At 38.0% G+C, this 20,427-nt stretch overlaps 1 protein-coding gene across 1 annotated transcript in view; it reads left to right on the forward strand.

Annotated features, from left to right (window-relative positions):
* Ss (aryl hydrocarbon receptor spineless) overlaps positions 1-20,427 on the forward strand; it is a 138,266-nt gene that overhangs the window by 88,650 nt on the left and 29,189 nt on the right. Inside the window, exon 3 of the mRNA XM_076393721.1 lies at positions 14,163-14,281. Coding sequence (XP_076249836.1) covers positions 14,163-14,281 — 119 coding nt within the window. The remainder of the gene's footprint in view (positions 1-14,162; positions 14,282-20,427) is intronic.

The following is a 20,427-nucleotide window of genomic DNA, read 5'->3' on the forward strand; positions in this document are numbered from 1 at the left end:
GTAGAAAAAATTAAGAAACATATACTGTAGTGATAGATCAAGAATATGACTAAGATGAGATCCTTACGCTGGATGCTTTAGGTTTCAAGGAGAAGGATGTATCAGTATTATAGAGCTAAGGAGGTAAGCAAATTTCAGAAAGGAGTCCATCAACTACATTTAAACCTAAAAATGTGAACAGCCTGGAGACAAGAAAACATCAGCTACCCTAGACTCAAGGATATAAACGACTCTAGAATAAGAAACCTTGAGCTCTGGTTGACCTGTAGCTACCCCTGGCAAAGAGGCTTCTTCGTCTGTTTACGGAACGACAAGCACAAACGCAGGACCATCAACGCGATCATGAGACCACGGAGCACGAAACATGGAAACACGGGGACCGTTACAAATGGACGAGATAATGTATTCCCACCTTCCGTATTTTGTCAGGCTCGTTTGCGGCCCGAGACGTTTCGGTTTAGCTGAAAAATTATGGCGATCCATTCTAGTTAGACGCACCAGTAAAACCGCGTGCAGGGGGACGCTGTTTCCTCGGATTCCCGCAGGCTCATAGGCCATCAATGATCCATGACCCCCTTCTACGCTGCACTCTAACTGATTTTACGCGGGAACAGCACGATTGCTTCGTTACAATATCCTAAACCAGATCCCTGGATAGAAAATTGAAAGCTGATTCTCAGCAAACTCTTTCTTTCGTATCTTCTGATCACCGAGGAAGAAAAACGCGGTCGTAACAAATAATCGATTCGGTACGAAAGTTCGACAGCTGAAAGAAGGAGGTTCGCAAGCAAAGCGGAATGTGAGTACCCACGATGGCAAAGTACATTACTCCAGGCTCAATTGAACCGCCACGACCGGCGAATCAACGAGTGTTTACTTAGTTTTTCGAGTGTTGGCACATTGCTTCCGAATGGACCCGTCCGAGGAATGTTATAGCTACGCATGACCGACACAAATTCATTTCCTCGGCTTTCTTCTTTGCCAGCTCGCTCTTGGCTGCCTTTTTTCGTGAGCCTACTCACTGCTTTCGTACAAGTATACGCATACATACATGCATGACTCCCTTGTACAATTACATAGAGAACCTTGCTTCAAGCTAGAAGACGCTAGGCTACTTCAGATCAAAGGACACTGTAAAACACGTCATCAGAAAAGAGGAAGATATTCAATAGTGGTGCCAAACACGAACGATGGAGGTTCATGATGATTTCGAAATTCGCGAATTTAAAAACATCTGGCTAGGACGATAAGGCGCCGGTATAGTCACGACAGGGACCATGTCCAGGCTAATGGAAGCACAGATTAATCTTGGGTGAGTTTAATGCCATAGCCTTCGTTAACGATGGCCAGCCCGTTTTACCCGGTCGGGCCGAAAAATTTAATTCGGTTATGAAACTCATTAGGTAATGTAGAAAACCTACACACAAGCCACCGCCGCCAGTGATAAATGACGATGTCGTGTCGCCAGGCAGTATAGTCGCTGGCCGACAGCTGGGCCCTTGCTATAGGACACCATATAGCCGCTTAGATAGAGCCCTACAACGGAATGCATTAATACAATTTGCCCTCCTATCTACAGCTGTACGCACTAATTATAATGTGATTTGCCTTTCGAACGACCACTGTCGACTTTCAAACCATACAATCCCGCCTACTTTAAATTTCGTCTTCGTTGCCGCTACCTTGATTCTTCTAATCGCAATCGCCCATCGAGCTCTTGGTGCACTGTGCTTTATATCTTAGGTTGCAAATCGGTGCTCGCTTCGTCAGGTTCAAACTTGAATTATTGGACAATGACTTAGATCTTTGAATTAGTAGATTGAATATTAAGTTCTTTTGCGTTTGTTTAGAAAAATATTCAGTATTATCACTTTTATTTGAAATTTATCCAATCAATGGTACAATGCAATATCTTTCGCCTGTAAAGTTCTGTTATGTTTTTGATTCTATTAATAGAAAATTTAGGCACTACAAATTTTACTACTTTTGTGTTTTGAGCGATTTGCCATTAACAGAGTGTTGTAGTGCATAAAGTAAATAAAAATTTAATGAGGCAAGGTCTGGTTTTTTTCGGTTACAAAGGTGAGCATTATTGTTTTGGATATTAATAAAATTGTTAATTTCGCCAGTTTTTTGTCGCTTAATTTATGTAATACTCGAACTTCATATTTATGTTAACTTTATTTAAGTGTAATGAAACAGATTTTTGTGATATCTCTTTATTTTTGCATTGCATCGCTATTTCATGAGAATATCTGTGAATGGTCATCGAGGTGAACAAAGTTACTACTTAATCAAATACTTAACTCTAGAACGACACCCTTGGGTCGCCGGCGACACTACAAAATTTTAAACTTTAAGACATATTTACATAGCATGCAGTTAGAAATAATTATAAAATTTGTTCTTTTCTGCAAAGAGGAATTAGGCCATGCAACTATTTTCTCATAAGATGTCCAAAGAGGAATGGAAAAAGAATTTTTTCGGAAATAATAAGTATTATTTTAAATACTAAGACTTTTTGGATCGCTGTAATCCCACTGTCTTACGTCAAAAAATGGAAGGGACTCTTTTTAGGGTTAAATAAACTCAGCGCAATGTAAAACGATTACGTCTTGTTTAGGAAATAACTCCTTTTGTGGCACCGTAATGCCATCAAGAATTCAGAGTTCTTTCTAAAATATTTTTAAACCATCCTGACATCGCATTATGTATCGCTATTCTGTATCGCGCACGTGAGTTATTCGCCGTCCTACTTTAACGTACATTTATTACAGCAACTTCTAAGACTCCGCCGCTGCAACCCGGTAAAAACCGCGCAGCTACTAAAGAATCCTTGTTTAAAACTGGGGTTGTTAAAATACATCGCTATCGGAGTATGAAGTCGCGAAAAACGAAGAATCTCATCAGCATTCAGTAGAGTAGCCTGTATAGTGTAATGCAACTCGAAAGAAATGTGCATTGTAGGCCACGCGATAACCGATGATGACGACGATGATGATAGACGGCTGCATTAGTCTGCGCCGCGTTTCCGCTCCGAGATTGCGGCTGACATCGCCTTGACACGAGGCCATCGGTGTTAAGGAGTGCTTTTCTGCGGTTCCATACTTGAGTGTCTCTCATTGTAAGAGGCCCTTCAAAGAAATTTCACCATGGTGCAATGAAAGCTTCTGATCTGATGTTTTTCATTTTCTTCATTCACCGACAGTCCTCATAGACATTAATGTGGTTTTGAATGACTTACTTTTTGCTAACATTTTCTGTTCACTAAGTAGGCATTTCCTCGATAAGGGCTTTATAACAACTTTATTTAAAATCACTTATACATCACAATGAAGGATTTCTATACCAAAGTATAACTTTCTACAGAATTAAAATAACTTGTAAGGTAATATAGAAACCCTGGTTATCCTCATCCCTAGTTACCCTATTAAATAGTCTATTTAAGACTTAATAGTCTATTTAAGATAGGACAGTATTTTCCACTTAGCACTCTTCACACTTCGATCTCATTCTTGCAGATTGCTTACTCCAATTGTTACTTATTGTTACATAATTGAGAGGCTCATAATAAGAACAATTTTTGTTAAACTCTACAGTTTCTTTATAAGAACACATTCTACTAGTCAAAATCAGTCAGACCTCATTATCAAAGAGATCATAGGTGTATAGAATATATACCTAAATTTCTTTATTAAAAATTTTAGTTTACTATTCTGGCTGTTCTGATAAGAGACAAACGTTGACAACAGTCGTTTTTGTTATAAGCCCTTCAATTTACATCTTGCTAGATCGATTAACCTAATATTTATTTGTGACCGTTATTGTTTATAAAAGCATTATCAGGATATATTGGCGACAAGTTTTCGATTTAACGTAGCAATATGAAATAATTTCAAAATATTACAGTTTTTGAAAATGTAAAATACTACCGTACTAAATCCATCTAATACTCTCATATGTTTTATATGCATACAATAGCATTCCACATTTAAAAGGCTACAATATTTTTGAATAACTTCATATCGTTGATTTTGATCGATAACTTTTTGCCAGGAGTAGTATAATAGGTCTACAAGATTTGTCACCTTAGTTTTCATCAGCGGTAGAGGAACGTAACTCATCAGAAAAAGCTTCGACGAAAGCATGACGTATGACAAGACAGGAGATTGTAACAGAGAAGAAGTTCCAGCTACGTAACACAATTTATGATTCGCGGATAATTCGCTGTTAGCAAGCTAATTAACAATAGATACAAATTGGCACGTTAGTTGTACGTTTATGACACACGCGCATGCCGTGCGCCGTGCACATTTCCTCCCGAGCGACGTATAATCATTCGTAATTGCGGTTGGTACGTGCATAGTCCTATTGCCGGCTATCCATGGTACATCACGGCGGTGGATGACAATCTCATGTGTCATCGGAAAGGACTTTGTCCACAAACGAACGGTTCGGTGGTCGAATGCGCCGGGAGGTGTACTGCTTGAACCAGCGTATTGTTACTGAGCTTAGAGAAGTCAACCCTGTTGCGTTCTCCATTACTCAGGTCTCTTCTCATCTAATCGTGATTTTTACTTCTTCCAAGAGCTTCCTTAATATAAAACAATAATTAATTAGTATCTGCATTTGAAGATCTGCTTATTTTTTGATATTGATATTGATTTGATATCGATTTTGATTTTGAGTTTGATTTTGATATTGATTTGATATATTAAAATCTCATTAGTTGGTCTTAAATATTGTTTCACATAAGGTTTTCTGGAGGAATCCATCAGAGATCTGCGACGTTTAACGTGTCACTTAATTAACCCTTTACAATTTATTGTCGGTTTTTTATCCAGTTGAATATCTTAAATTTTCTTTATGGTCCTATGTCGGACTCAATCTTTAGATAATATTAATCTTTCAACAGCGGCGTATTTTTATCTGCACAAGCACTGTGTATGTGGAAATGAAAATTATATTATTAGGAAGCTTGTCGCTTTTAAAGTAAATGGTTCATACGTACTTTGCAATTAATTGAAAATTATTTACAAAAATTCTACTAATCAGAATTGTGGCGTGGTCTAAGATTGGTTACTCTACCCCAATGAACCCTTACATTTCCACAAAAGTAATTCACTGTCTAAGTCCTAAGAGGAGGTTCTACAGACAGCATTAGCGAAAACACAAATTTATTCAGTAGCTCTACTGCTACGCTCCGCCAGTTGAAGGGAAGAGGGGTAGCAGAGATCGATTAATGAGGTTCGATCGGCGCCATGACACTGGTGCTCCGAAACGAAAATATAAATTTCCACATACGTATGCTTTATTAGAGTTTCTATCTAAGGATAACAGTCTAGCGGGCAGAGGGTCCGTTTCGTTGCGTAATGAGAGATTTTATCGCGGTTACAGGGATAGGGCGGGGCGACCGCACTCATGCATTATCACCCCACTTCTGTCTGACGGATTACTTTATACGGTCACTGTACGTGTACGTACAGAGCACGGGGCGACGGTTGTGTGTATCTTGGCGTCGAGCACTAAAGAGCGCTTGCGAAACTACTCTCTTCCTCGCTGCTCGTCGCCCTCGATAAAAACTGTCGGCGTGTCTGGGCTCCCTGGACGAGTGGTATCAGATCGACCGCGGAAATACGCGGCCACGATTCTCTGGGTTCTTCAACGATACATCGTTCACGGTTTGGGGTGGCTGGCTGATCAGTGTTTATATCCGCTAATAGAAATTTAGAGAAATGAGATCAAAGGGGGAAGAAGTCAAATTCCCAAAGTCAGGTCTAGTATTCTATGCTGAACATGTTTACAGGGATCCATAGATGCACTAATTCATTACTACTTTCATTGCATTTCAGTAGTGACAAATGTAAGCAAATGAAGAATGGACGCTGTTGTCATGATCTATGCATTTTTCAATCAGAAGTTCAATAAGAATCTGTTGATAATATTGATAAAAGTCATCGTTAAAATTGGTCTTAAAAGGTGATTGGCAGCATCTACTTAAGTCAGTTTCAAGAATAGGTACTTAGGGGTTGATTTCTTAAGAAATAGATAACGTGAAATATCCATCATGTATAACAAACATGTATAACATCCTTCATTCGAATTAGTAGTCTAAAAAAAAGATGTCTTTCAGTTCAAATTAATAAATAGTTCTATATATCTATGATAATTCTAAATTGCTTAAACATCTAAGTATCAATAAATTTTCTTTTATAAGTTTTTTCTTTTTTTTTTTTTAATAAGATTTTGAAAGCTTCCACTTTGAACCACTATCTACGATCATAAAATTATCTGATATTGTATATCTAATAACGGGTTAAATTTCTAAGTGTTAACAGCTTAAAGAGCATATGACTTTGCAAAACCATCAAATCACTGTACTTATCTGTATTATTTAGAACGTTTATATATATATATGTAAATTGAGAAACATTGTGATTTAATATTGTCTCCTCAATACATTTTTCGATCCAGCTAAAAATTTATTCATTTCAACAAAAAAAAAGCTATCTTGCGTAGAATTGTATTATCTCAATATAGAATTGTATAATCTCCATTGAAACTGCTAAACAGGAAACAAAAGTAAAACTCGAAATTGGTGGGTAAGCGTTTCCTCGAACGCGTATGATGGAAGACTTCCCAAGGATTAATTATCACCATTCCGATCATTCCGAATCCTTATTGCGTTTAAGACCAGCAGAATGCCTGTGATCGATTACCCTACTGCTTTCTCGATCTTCGTCTGATTTCGCGTCGCTTCGCCGCGACACAAAAGGGGCTAATCGCGGTCGAACGACGAGAAAAGTTCTCGGTTCACCCCGAGATTCCTGCCGAGTCAAACGAATATGAACGATTAAGCGCGAGGCACGCGCACTAATATACTTGTCCCTCGCGAGCCGATTGTGTCGCGGAAACGAATGGCTTCTACGATAACACGAGACGAAGTGCTTTTCGTCAGGTCACTGCCGCGACATTTTTCGATTCGCTTTCTGAAAAACAGACGATCCACACCGACTCGACTCTTTTTGCCCTGGAACCTCGTAATCCGTTATCCCGGCCAATTATCGCGTATTCTTCCTCCCCACGCGAACCAATTATCTGCACCGGCGTTCTCTTGTGTCGTGACCTTTTGCTGCCGTTCCTCCGCCATACTCTGCTGGGTATTATTTATCACGGATGGTGATCTGTGGACTTTTCGAACGTTTTAATTGTGCACCATGAATTCTATGACCCGTTTGATATCGCTAGCGAAATTCAAAATCGATCCTGTCACGCGTTCGTAGCTATTCGTCCTTGCGTGGACTAACTGGTCCCACCATGATTTGAAGCTATATGACAGTGGTAGCCAATATTTGTTACAATAAGAGCCATATTTCGCCGGTCAGTGATATTCGAGAGCTGCAATCTCCATTGAAACGGTTTCATATAGTAGTATAGGTTGTTCAATATCAAATATTACTGACTTGAGACCTATTCTAGTTACTTCGCTGCGCCTCACTCGATACTTATTCTACTGACTTCGTTTTATCTGACTTGAGACTCTTCCACTAGTTCTAGTGTAGAATAGAAGAAACTTCTTTGTTGGAGAATAGGCGTATTGTAAATTAATTTTAATAATGTGAACTCAGGAGCCGCAGCAAATGTTTAAGAGCGAGCTGTGGTTTAGTCATTATAGTTATATGACATGTCAGTCGTTAGTGGTATAATAACAGAAGGACTCTACTTCCCGTTTGGCAAAAGTGACGAGCGAAAATTAAAAGTCAACTTCACCGCGCCCACTGCCTGGGCCACGTGAATCAAACAATCAACCAACGGCACGCGTATCGTCATGCTGATCGCCGGGGACGCTTCCTAATTGGGGCCGCATCCGACGACGCCGATCCCATTAATCATCGATCGATTATACGCTCAAGGAGATAATCACTTACTTAACCATTCACTTAGCCAGCCCCGGACGAGCTGCTCTGCGTAAAACGCAAGTCATCTCGACGAGGGAACAGAGTGGAATAGGTTGTCTGATCAGAGTCATTATTTGGACTTGGGAAGGCGTCTAAATAAGACCTGTCTAATGTCTTCAAATTGAGGTAATCTGGTGGAAATACAGAAGCGCCTCCCTTATTTAAATAAGAAGGCGAAAGTATGACAAGGGTGATTAGGATTAGGATCAATAAGTGTGATAGAATAATTATGTTTCTCATATTAAATATAATTTTTTTAATTTTTGCAATATTTAGTCCCTTGCAATACAAATTAGCTTAGCAAGATGTGAGCCCAAAGTCATGAGAAAAGATGTTCCCGGTAACAATGCCACGAGTCTGATTATATTTATGTTTGGCATAAAATTACGACCACGAGTCTGACTCGTCATTGTATGCAAAGGGGTTAAGAATCCCATATCCTTCTGTCTGAATAATTTTATAGAATTACATTCTTTTAATACTTTCAATTATAAAAGAATTTTCCAGATGCCTCGAATGCTTCAACGTTAGATAGCACATCTTCATTATCACTTTTGTTCGATGTTAGCTTGTGTAAAATTCATATGCACAATATCTTCGTCGCTATCGTCGTCTTTATCATAGAATATACGTATACTCTATGCACCTAGTTCTATGAATACAAAAAAGTACACATATATTGTTACTGTTAATAGATATTCTGTTCAGATAACAAAAATGTTTGATAATGGAAGGTTCGAGTATTACGATACTTCGGTAATAACGTTACGATATAAAAATCTTTATTATATTGTCTTTACGTTTATATGCCAACGCTCAGGAAGTTGAAAATTTGAGCAAGATCTGAGAAGACGACGTAACATAGCTGAAAGAAATTTTATTAGTATCAGGTACATAATCACATGCACATATTAATATACGCAATTATAGCCACAAGCTCGCCATTGCTCTCGTTCATGCATTCCGATTGTCCTTTTGCCGGCTTTCAGTTCCGCCATTTCCGGTCTGTTCCGCAGTCTCTTCGTGAACTGACCTTGTTGGAGGAAACATGTTTATTATTACCGATCTCATGGGTGCATCGCGATTGTCGAGCACCGCGTTCAGGTGCTACGGTTAGGCTACGAGGCCCGATTGGAATCTATGAGCATTTTCCATTTTCTCTCGTGGCTGTGTTATTTCACGCAATTTCCGTAACACTTTTGCCCACTAAAAGCCTCACGTCCGGTGGCGCAGCGATTTTCCTCATGCAAACATTGTTTTCCTCTATACTAATCTATGTAACGTGCGTTTCTAAATTTATGAATCGTTACTACTTATCTCTCAACAATACGTACGTCTACTATTCTCGCTCATTGGTTCCTCTAATTCTCAGAAAATTGTTTACGCTTCGTCCACTTACTTAGCTGATTCAATAGGCAAGGATGTCCCGGAAGCGAGAAGTCATCGATTGGGAAGCATTAAACACGGTCATTAGCCAGGCAACGAAGGGGCGGTTTCTCGAAGGGCATTGAAAATCGAATTGTCGTGACGGTAAATAAAGCGGAGCCCGGAGGTTCGTATCCTGCGGTACGCCGTTATCCCGACGGCCATCCTAATGGGGTCCTGTCCCAGAGGGTCGCGTGGCAGAACGCGGCCGCACCATGACATTGCGTGCGACTATTTACGAGCGAACAACCTCCGTCTTGCTCATCCTTCCTGCACGCGTCGTTGAACCTCGTTCCTTCTCTGAAACGCTTCTCATTTGGGTTTCGAATCGGACCGCGGTATTCCTTCCTCCTTGATGCAACCTGTTACTGTGGTTTGCCAGAGTGATTCGTTCATTAGTCGTTTCCATTTAGAGTAGAGGAGAGGGTACTAGTATGAGATACCTATCATGTTTCTTTAGACCAACGTGTCTTAGAACGGGCGTAAATAAGAAAGTAACATGAAAAATTATAGATTTATGGATTTTCTTGCGATGCGGGCTGCATAAACGTAAATATTGTGGATTTTATGGAAGTCTTGGATTGGTTGTGTTTTCTGAAGAGACTTAAAATTTGCTTATGTTAAGACTATGTAATAATTGAGAGAGTATTTTTGTAGAAAAAAATAGCTTGTTAATGTGTTGATGTGAAAATGTTAATCTGCTCATTATACGTATTTTGCTATCTAAATCTGCAAAATTATGGGCATTATAAGCAGATAATGAATCCAGAGTTCATCCTTAGAATGTGAACTGTGTTTCATAATATTACATATGTATAATATTATTTTTCTTATATGTTATTACTGAAACATAACTCAGAGTCTCATATTACAATTAACTCGCTATCTTACTTTTCGTCATTATATTACTCTTAGAGGTACAGTACACTTAATTCTCTGTGATATGATATTTTGAAACTATAGCTAATATTAAAGAATAAAATTACATTTTCTTTTCCTTCAGAAATCATAAAATGAACCATAAGTTCCTCTGCAATATGTATCAAATTTACACATCAAAACTCTTTACTACATCTCAATTAACATCCGCTTTTATACACTGCTATAACATCTACTATTCCACAGAATTTTAACGAATATCTCAAGTTGTTGTGAGAAAGTGTTATACTTTTTACAACACATAATTTCCAAACATCAGATAAGATTTTAGTATAGAGGTCGAAATCGTGGTATTTAAGAATCCTACCTTATTTCATATTTCTACAACCACCTATACGTGAATCAACCAACAGGTCTCCAATATAGGGTGACCAGATCAGTGGCATTGAAAATCGGGACATAGAATGTAATGACTATAAAAAAGAAAATTTTTCTCTTCAAAAGTATGTATATTTAATATTTGCAATGTACAAGCATAAATTTTTCCGTACAAATTGCAAATAAAGTATTATATCTTCTAAATAAATATCAATTGGAAGGATATTTTAAATATAAATTTTAAATGGCAATATCACGTTATATGCTTTACAATTTCGAAATTGCACATAAATAATCAAGTTCTTCTTATAATAGATTATAATTCTTATAATCTTATTATAAGTAACTACAATAATCATTTATCTTTTATTACATTCGTATTTCTGACTACTCTTTACATCCTGCAGTAACTTTTTATTCTCCTTTAAATAATCAGTAAATTTTACACATGTCATCATATCCATATTAAAATTGCACAAAATTATTGCATTTGTACTTTCGAAATCTAGACGATTTTATTCTTTAGTCTACTGATTATTTGTTAACAAAAAAAATCGTTTATGATTATAAACTTATGACTAGTTGAAATTCAGGACACACAATAATCCCGAAAATACATCTTTGGGTACTGACATATCGAACCAAAAATAGGGAAAAAATTTTGAAAAATCGAAACGTCTGGTCAACCTATTTCAAGATTAATCCAATAATGCATTAAAGACATCAGCGGATCTGCAATCTTCATTTACCATATCCGAATAAAGGCGTCTGCCATATCAAATCTAGGAGCTTGAAGATAAAGTATTAATGATGACAAAGATGGATTCCTCCTGAGGCTAGGCATTGCGAAAGGGAAGCCCGCAGGCAACTAGTCCGCCTAGACCAATAGACACTGAAATATATTTATATCGGCTTTGAATAGATAAATAGGCGCACTTAAGTAGGATAATCGCGTTCCTGTGATGATTTTGCTGATGAAAACTGGCCCGAAGGGTCGCGTGGCGCACGCGTGCTTGACGGAGAGTATTGCGTGCAGCATTTTATGAACGGCCGTCGGCGAAGTCGCACATCTTTCATGCACGCATCGATGCTCTTCGACGCTAAATGCTCCACGAGAGGTTGTTCACTTTCGAAACGCATCGCCGGCTCCTTCCATCGCCTCCGCTCAAAACTCGCAGGTGGTCTTGTTCTTATTCGTACGATCTTGCCACTCGGTGATACCGTGCTTTCACTTTACCTCGGCCTGGAACTCCTGAAATATCGTATTTTACCCGGTCGCGATCAGTTTCTTCGTGTAAATGATACGAACATCGTGTATCAGCCTCGAGGCCTCGTGATGCTCTGTGTACACATCACTCGCTGTGTTTTACATGAAAACGGATGGTACGGCATGTTTTGGCATACGATGTGCGGAGCTTGCTCCATATTTTGGAAATTAATTAATGGAATGCTCGCATAAAGTGTACGTAAATGGAATTTAATATCATCTAATTCGAAAAATTGCTTGGTTATTGTATCAGAGTGTCCAGTACTATAATTATAGTTCCGTATATGTGAACACTCATTATTCGAATATCCTAATATACAAATCCATCACCTAAACAGGGAATTTTCTAGCAGTGGCTGCCTTTTCTTATTGCAAATATCTAGTATTCACATAATATATGTATACTTCTTTCTCTCTAATGACATGAATTTTATAGTACCTATTTGTAGTTGCAAATATGTAGGATTCATACTTCTTCTTCTCCATGATTAAATGAATTTCGATTGCTACGATTTAACATGAAATTAACACCATAAGGTGTGATAATATCAATTAATTGTAAGCGGAAACGCGTAATTCCAAATACTTATACAAAACACAAGATAATTAAAGAGTTCGAAAATAGTGAAAGTGTAAAGGAATTAGCAAAAATACATACTATTGAAGACATGTTCATAAATGTTTCAGATAAGGAGCATACTCTACATAATTTATACATTGACCAAACAGATATAAAACTCACAAACACATAAACAAACCGTCGGTTTTCTTGATCCATACTTTAATAAAAAAATGTTAATATTTTTAAAAAAGCTGATGGCTCTCTTATCCAAAAGTTCGTTTATCTGTGCATGTATACCTATGCCTACCTATTAATACAGTGGTTCTATTGTATAGCTACTGAAGTAAATGAGGTAGTAGTACTTATATAGCTTGGACTTATAGTAACATACAAAAGAAACATTAAAACGTGAACGAAGAAAACCATCACCATAATTTTGTATAATTTGGATTCGTTACGGAATACGTAAGTTATACGAGCTGAGTAGATGTTGCGAAGTAGATGAGCAGTACCAATATAAAATACAGTGTCCATAATATAAAAAATAATGGCTACGTATATATACGTATGCTAATTTTATTTTGTTATATCTGTTCATTATTGCAGCTCATCGCCAGCTTGAACTCACACTTCTATAGGTCAGATTAAACAGAGAACTAATTAGCGAAAATGGGATATTTACACTCAGATTTGAAACTTATAGCTAAAAACTGTAACGTCGACAGACTTGACCGGAATCTAACTATGAAATTAGTGTAAGTGCCACTAATAAACTTAACTAGATCCAGTCCTACCTAGCTATAACTTGACTAGGTAACTGAGCCCCGTCTTATCAATCTAATGATGTTAACTTATACGAAATTATGTTTCACGAAGAAAAGTTAATTAAAGTCAAGATTTAATATAACGTATAATCTAGTTTAATCTACTTGGCGCGTGATGCCAATCTAACCAGTGATACTACACCGCATACTTACATTGATAAATTGAGGAATTATATCTACTATATAGTCTCCTACGTTACCTCATTTTATTGGCTATAAATATCTATTTAAAAATTCGTTGTGATCTATTTCAAACAAAAATAAAAGAAAAATCTGTTGTAATCAGTACAAGCATTTTCTCACTTATATATCTCTTTGGCTTCTCCAGAACTTTTCAGCCTTTAGATATGTCCCATATCGCAATCCTTGTAATCCTACCATCAATAAGGTAGCCATCTTAACACATTCATGCCGGCGTGTACCACCAGTGGCTCACACTTGAATATCCCATCGGGTGGCGCGTACCACCGGTGGCTTACACCTTCCGATAAAGCAAAGCACTCTTAAGTGCTTTTGCAGCGCCGGCGTGAACGTGTTAAAGACGAAAATACGACAGAACGAGACTGCTAGAGATCTGGAAATACGTGACAGGATATGAGCGACACTTCCTCTTAAGTCCTGTAATAATCCGCCGATCTGTAGCAGTTACACCTGCCTTCCTTCCACTTAATATGCGCGGTATAATTGCAAACCGTACCTTACCCGATCGTGTCATTAAGTAATAATAAGGTCATGGTACGTCGCCGGCTATTGTCCACCTCGATTCCACGAAGAACCAGTGGAGTTCCCCTGATTTTTCATTACATAATTGCTATACGTCATTGACGATGTCCCCCGTGTACATGATTACGTTTACATTTATGTTTCAGTGGTGATGCACAAAGACAAAGAAGAAAACTCGCACCACGATTCGCATTACAGAGCGAGGGAGTTAGCCGCGTTTGCTGCGTACGATCATCATCATCTCGACGGCGAAATGTTCCTGCAGGTAAGCTGTTAGAGCTCATCGTAGTATTCAGAAAAAGTTGAGTGTAGAGTCTATTCCTTTACGTAAGAACGTGTTACATATTTAAAAAATTGCAGAGAAGTAAACAAATGTTTAGAGCAGACTATGAATTTCGTCCTTGTCGCTAATGCGTTGTTCATGCTCAGAGTCCACATTGTGGCTTTTTAAGTGATGATTAGTTTCACATCGCACCTATAATGCGAAACGGAGTAGGAAGACGCTTCTGCTGACGTTAGTTCACATAGCAATGCATACGTGCTCGCATTTCATGATGGATCGATGGCCGAATGAGTGGGTGGTTAAACAGATGGGAGATGAATGAACGGGGAAGAAGAAAATGAACAGCAGACTAAGTGGTGGTTTCTGATTGAAGCATATTGCCATTGCCAGTTAATAGACTGGGCGTTTTGTACTATAGTGTTAATATTTGTCGACAGTTGGTATTCAATGCGAACTTTTCAATTTTATAAGTAGAGACATGTTTTAATTATAATTCAAATGAGGAAAATAGGAACATGAGAGAATTCGTCTCAGTTGTAGGTACTATATTTGCTAATTAATTCTTAATTATTAACACCCTGTTTTTGGACACTAATGAGAATACAGATTCCAAGTGAAACATATTATTATTAAATAATTTAAAGTTGATACGTCACTAATTGTATACAAAATTAGGTATGAAATTCTTTCCCTGAAGATGGTCTAAAGCAAAGACGGAAACGTAGGAAAATAGTTTTAACTAATGTGCAAATCTGTTCTTAGAGAAGTATTGGAATACGAACCGGAACATATGACTAATCAACATTTGGAACTATCAAGTTAGTGTTATTCATTATTATACAAAAATTGTCACTTATATATCACTCATGTGATATGATAGTAAAAGTGTTAAAAATTAAAGGGACAGTCTAGTGTAAGAATTACTAACAAAAGACAATCCTAGTAAACATCCTTCGACACTTCCTACATATCTAACTCAGCCTCCAAACCTCGAAACACTGATACCTTATCACTGACATAGGACTAACCAACATTTGGCACTACTAAATTAATGTTATTCATTATTATACAAAAATTGTCACTTATGTATCACACATGTGATATGATAGTAAAAGTGTTAAAAATTAAAGGGACAGTCTAGTGTAAGAATTACTAACAAAAGACAATCCTAGTAAACATCCTTCGACACTTCCTACATATCTAGCTCAGCCTCCAAACCTCGAAACACTGATACCTTATCACTGACAAGGCATCGAGGCTCCAGCGACTTCACACTGCCAACGTCGAAACATTGAAAACCTAAAAAAACAGCCCTAATCCACTTATCCTGAACCCAACCGTCATCCGATCCCTTGAGTCTCCAGTTGGCCCACCAGTTGAGGCTGAAGAAACGAGGCGAAAGCATATCGAAGGGAACGGGGCGAAATTAAATCATCGCGAGTGAGAGGAAAAGACAGGAAGAGCCGAAGGAGAGCGAGAGCAGGGAGAGATATCCGGCTGATGAACCAGCTATGAAACCGAGGCGTACGAGGTGTCTATTCCTCCAAAGTATGGAAGGGTATATACACGGATTAATGGCGGTGTATCATGCGAGGCTATTACGTTCCCTTTCCTGCGTTTTAGCCGCACACACACCGTAGAAACGTGGCGAGGGTGAGACCAACCATGGTCGGGGAGGGACGAAGCTCCAACGGTGGGGGAAATCAGTGAACGAAGTGGGGGAAAACGATACCACTCGCGCGTATCGAAGCGGTGGCCGCGATTCCATGTGATCGAACGATTCCTGCCAACATCTATAACGGCCGGTTATTAATTGCCGACTTGTTAATTGCGTTACGTAGCTCGTGCCGTGAACTGATCCCTGGACGGGACATTCTGACAGCTCTGAAGCTAGCGCATGCCATGTTTTGACGATATCTTCCAGGGACGACGTTGATGGCCCATGTTAACCCCTTTACAGTCTAGTATAGGCTCAAATCTAAACCACTTCTGATTACGTTTAAGATAGAAAACGCCTATTAAATGAATTAGGGCATGCACAAATAAATTTATGTGTAAATATATTATAATAAGCTAAAATGGCGTTGCGCCTGACTACTATTTATATTAGCACGTTCGTTACCGCTGGGATATTTAGGGATTTCAATAACTTTTCATGTCGTTACTATTATGATGGTAATGTACTATGTGGAATTATTTCCGTTATTTTTGTTTAATTTTAAATTTTAATTTTAAACAAAAATAATAGTTAGTTAGTTTGGAAACTAATTAGTAGTAGGTGATTAATAGTGATTAATAGTGATAAGGTACATAGACTGTTTAATAGCAATACTTCCAAAACATTTATTACACTAGTCTTGAGGTACAAAACAAAACCATTTGGACTAGTTATCTTCCAATCTTGGCTAGTCCGTATATTTGTTCAGTATTTTATGTTCTGACCGACTTTCACTTGGACTAGATGATGAAAGGGTAAGGGGTGAGGAATTTTATACCCCTATATACTGTCTCTCGATTTTTTTTTGGAGTCGTTGTAGGGAACAATAAGGTTGCCATTAGCAATTGGTTGTCACGAATTCAATTATTGCTTATCTGTTCTAATCTGATAGCTGTGATTTGAACTATTAATTTATGACGCTATTATGAAGTTATTTACGATAGCAGCAACGTTATTCAGATATTTTATAGATATTTTTTATTGTTTTTGCAGTGTTGAGTACTTTTTAATCTAACAGTCGATTCCATTCATCATAGGTGAACGTAGGTTTCCAAATAATAAGTAATTAAAAATTTTACTCATTAGTACGTTCAAATATTGAGAAAGCTATTAGTACGGTTAAATCGAACGATTTTAGTCGCATCGACATTTTCTCTCTCTTTCTCTCTCTCTCTCTCTCTCTCTCTCTCTCTCTCTCTCTCTCTCTCTCTCTCTCATTTAATGATTCCTGTGTAACAAAGAGATAGTGCGTGTCAGTACAGTAATGTAATTCAAGGATCAAAAACATTCAACGATCATAACAACTAACTTGGCTGAAAACGAGTATTAAAACTTCCACGCCTCCAGTAACATGACTCCTAATTAGCTATGAATATTCCTTTCAGTTTCACTAAATAATATTGATAATATAACGGAATAACAACAATCCATTTGGCGGAGTAGCTTAAGGTATACGGAGACCGCGACGGACATGAAACCGAATCCGATAAAAGTTTCATTCGCGAGCACTTTCAATAATTTCACGGAGGCCAGAAGTCGCAGAGGGGTAGCAGAAATTAACTGTGCCCAGCCGGGCCTCGTATTTTCTATAATTCGTGAAGTTCCTTGAACCTGTCCTACCGTGGACTTCTCTCGGCCTCCTACGCCTCTCTCCCACCCCCGTTCAGCAGTCTGCTCCCCTTCCATCTCCCTTCCTCCCCCGTGTTGGCCAACATTATACGACGTTTTGCCGATCCTCATAAAGTTTACGAAGCCCGACGGTAAATCCGGTTTATGACAAGCCGGCCGCCACCACCAGGCACTCTCGAAATTACGGCTGAGCGATCGAATTTTTATGCTCCGCCTTCATCCCCCAACCTCCCTCTCAATTATAATGTTTTGAAGGGATATCGCTTTTGCCGATCCACGGAGTGTCACCGCGAGTGGCAAATAATTCATTTTTAAGATTGGTTTAGCCTAAACAATTACGCGCATTAGGGATGTCGTTGCATAATTTAAGAAAAGGAAACCGTATCCCTCGGTCGTTTTTGCCGGAATATTTAAGGCAATTTCGCAGATAGCGATCACTGTTGCTCGCAGATAGCGTGCAAAGAGATACTTTTCTGCTTAATACTTACGATTTTCTCAGCAGCACGCGGATACATTACTTCTGCGAAGGTTTCCTCGCGCGAGACAGTTACTGCGCGTTTTCCAACACCCTCGCCGCGTCTCTGCGGCCAGAAAATTGCATTCGTTTCTCCGTTAGAGGGATTGTAAATCTGTCAGAGGAGTTTGAACAGACTAACTATTTTCTTTGTTTCCTTCTTCGAGATCTCTGTGACGTGTTTGTTACTTTGTGATTCGTTTAGGAAGTTAGGTACTCTAAATCCTAGGTGTTTCTACTTACAATTAGATGTTTGTAGGAGTTCCTCCCATTCATCACTGTGGGTAGAGAAATATTTGGTAATGTCAACAACTGTTGTTGACTTATTGTTAGCCCTAACTATTTGCGTTTGCGATAGTACATTTTAAGATCTCTAGCGTCAGTAATGTTCAGTGCTACCTCGATACAAGCTCGAGACAGTTTGAATTTATTTAGGAACTTTAACAAACTCATTTCTAGAAATAAGATCAGTTAATGTTCTATAGATGCAAACTTGTCTTTTCAAAGGGGAAAATTAGTTACAGTGAAGCAATATTGTTAAAAGAATATGGGAATACTATCAGACTTGTATCAAGACAACATTACAGTTCCACAATGGATTAATTAGTAGCCAAACAGTAAAATATTCACTTTCCTGTCTAAGTAGCTGAAGCTCTTCTAAGATTTATTTTACTCCAAAAATTTTAAACATTCTTAGATGTCCATAGTTACTTAAGCCATTTGCCATTATGGATGGACATAACAATATAGCAGAACCACGATTAACCAAACTTCGAATCTGCAAAATTTTTGTTCTTTAGATTTGTACATTAAGTGTAATAACAATAAGAGTACAGTAGGACATCGATTAAGACTTAGACAGTGAAGTAATGTTTTGTTGAAGAAAATAAAGCTAGGTATTAAAAGGAAGCTTCACATTAAAATCTCGTGGTCCTTCCAATAATCCAGGTCCCACTGTACTGTATAAGTAATATCCATACTATGAATATCTATACAAATCCATATTTTTTAAACACAATGAAAGAAATGAAACCTACCCTTAATCTAGTAATAATAAATAGTGGCAATTTAGTATGCGTTTGCTGTGCTACATTTTAAGATCCCCAGCGGCAGTCATGAAGTCCAATGGGCTAACAATAAGTCAAAAGTCGAACCGAAAAAGATTCATTGTCCCGCTCAAGTATCCGGAGGTTCTCCCCACATGAATTTCTTTCCAAGTAACTAGCAGAAAACCAACGTCCCAACGTAGACTCATCGATTCCATTAATCAGAGTCCAGGGAACGCGCGAACGAGAAAAAAAGAGGACAGTGTTCCTTTTTCCCGGGGTCGCATCATTCACCGCTCGTGGTGTCAAGAAAAGTATGTTCGAGTTTCATATAGGAAAGCAGAGAGAGGCGCGCTCTCTCCACAGGGGGGCGCGTATCGTGCGTTGCGCTCGGGGTGATAATTTGCAAGAGATGGCAGAAATGGATTGGCAAAGTATGTTCTTCTCGCCGATTGAAAAATCCTTCTTTGGCCGGAGGAACGGCGTGTTTTATTAGTTTATCTCAACGATTTCAACCTGTTCCAAGACAGACCCTGGCTGATTAATGTTGATACGAGCCTATGTTCGCGACCATAAAAACGAGAAATTGGAGAAACCTGTTCCCTAATATTATTGTTAACGAACGAGAACGAACGGCGGATCGGTGAAATCGATGTTAAGGGTTCGATTGCTTGGGAAAATGGCGTCGAATGGTGACTGGAGAACGCGTTGACCGTGGTATCTTGCAAGTTACAAGTAATCCTGATTTGCATAATTTTTGAAATATTCGGAACATTTGAATTATGAATTTTAAATTTCAAATTTTGAAAGGTTTAAAATATTTTCAATATTTGATATTCTCATAACTAATTCTACAAGCTTTTATGGACATCTAATAGTAACTCTTAAATGAGAATCAGTAGCTATATGTTTTAATAAATATTTGAAAAATTAGGTACTATTACTCGCAAAAGATGCGAATGTATTAAATTAGATTTCTATTCTGTCATCGTTTTATTTATAGTGAGTCGAAAAGATATTTGTAAAATTATATAGAAAAATAGTATATTAGTAGAAACTATTTTTTTTAATAGTGTACTTTAAAAGAGTACTTTTAAGCAATAATATTAATAAGAAAATATATAAAAATAATAATAGTGTGTGAGCCAAAGAAGTATTTGCATACTAAATTTTAACAAAGTAGCTATGCATAAAAAAATAACATTATAATATTCTTTTATAA

This window comes from Calliopsis andreniformis, chromosome 3, assembly GCF_051401765.1.
Source record: "Calliopsis andreniformis isolate RMS-2024a chromosome 3, iyCalAndr_principal, whole genome shotgun sequence".
Classification (NCBI taxonomy): Eukaryota; Metazoa; Arthropoda; class Insecta; order Hymenoptera; family Andrenidae; genus Calliopsis; species Calliopsis andreniformis.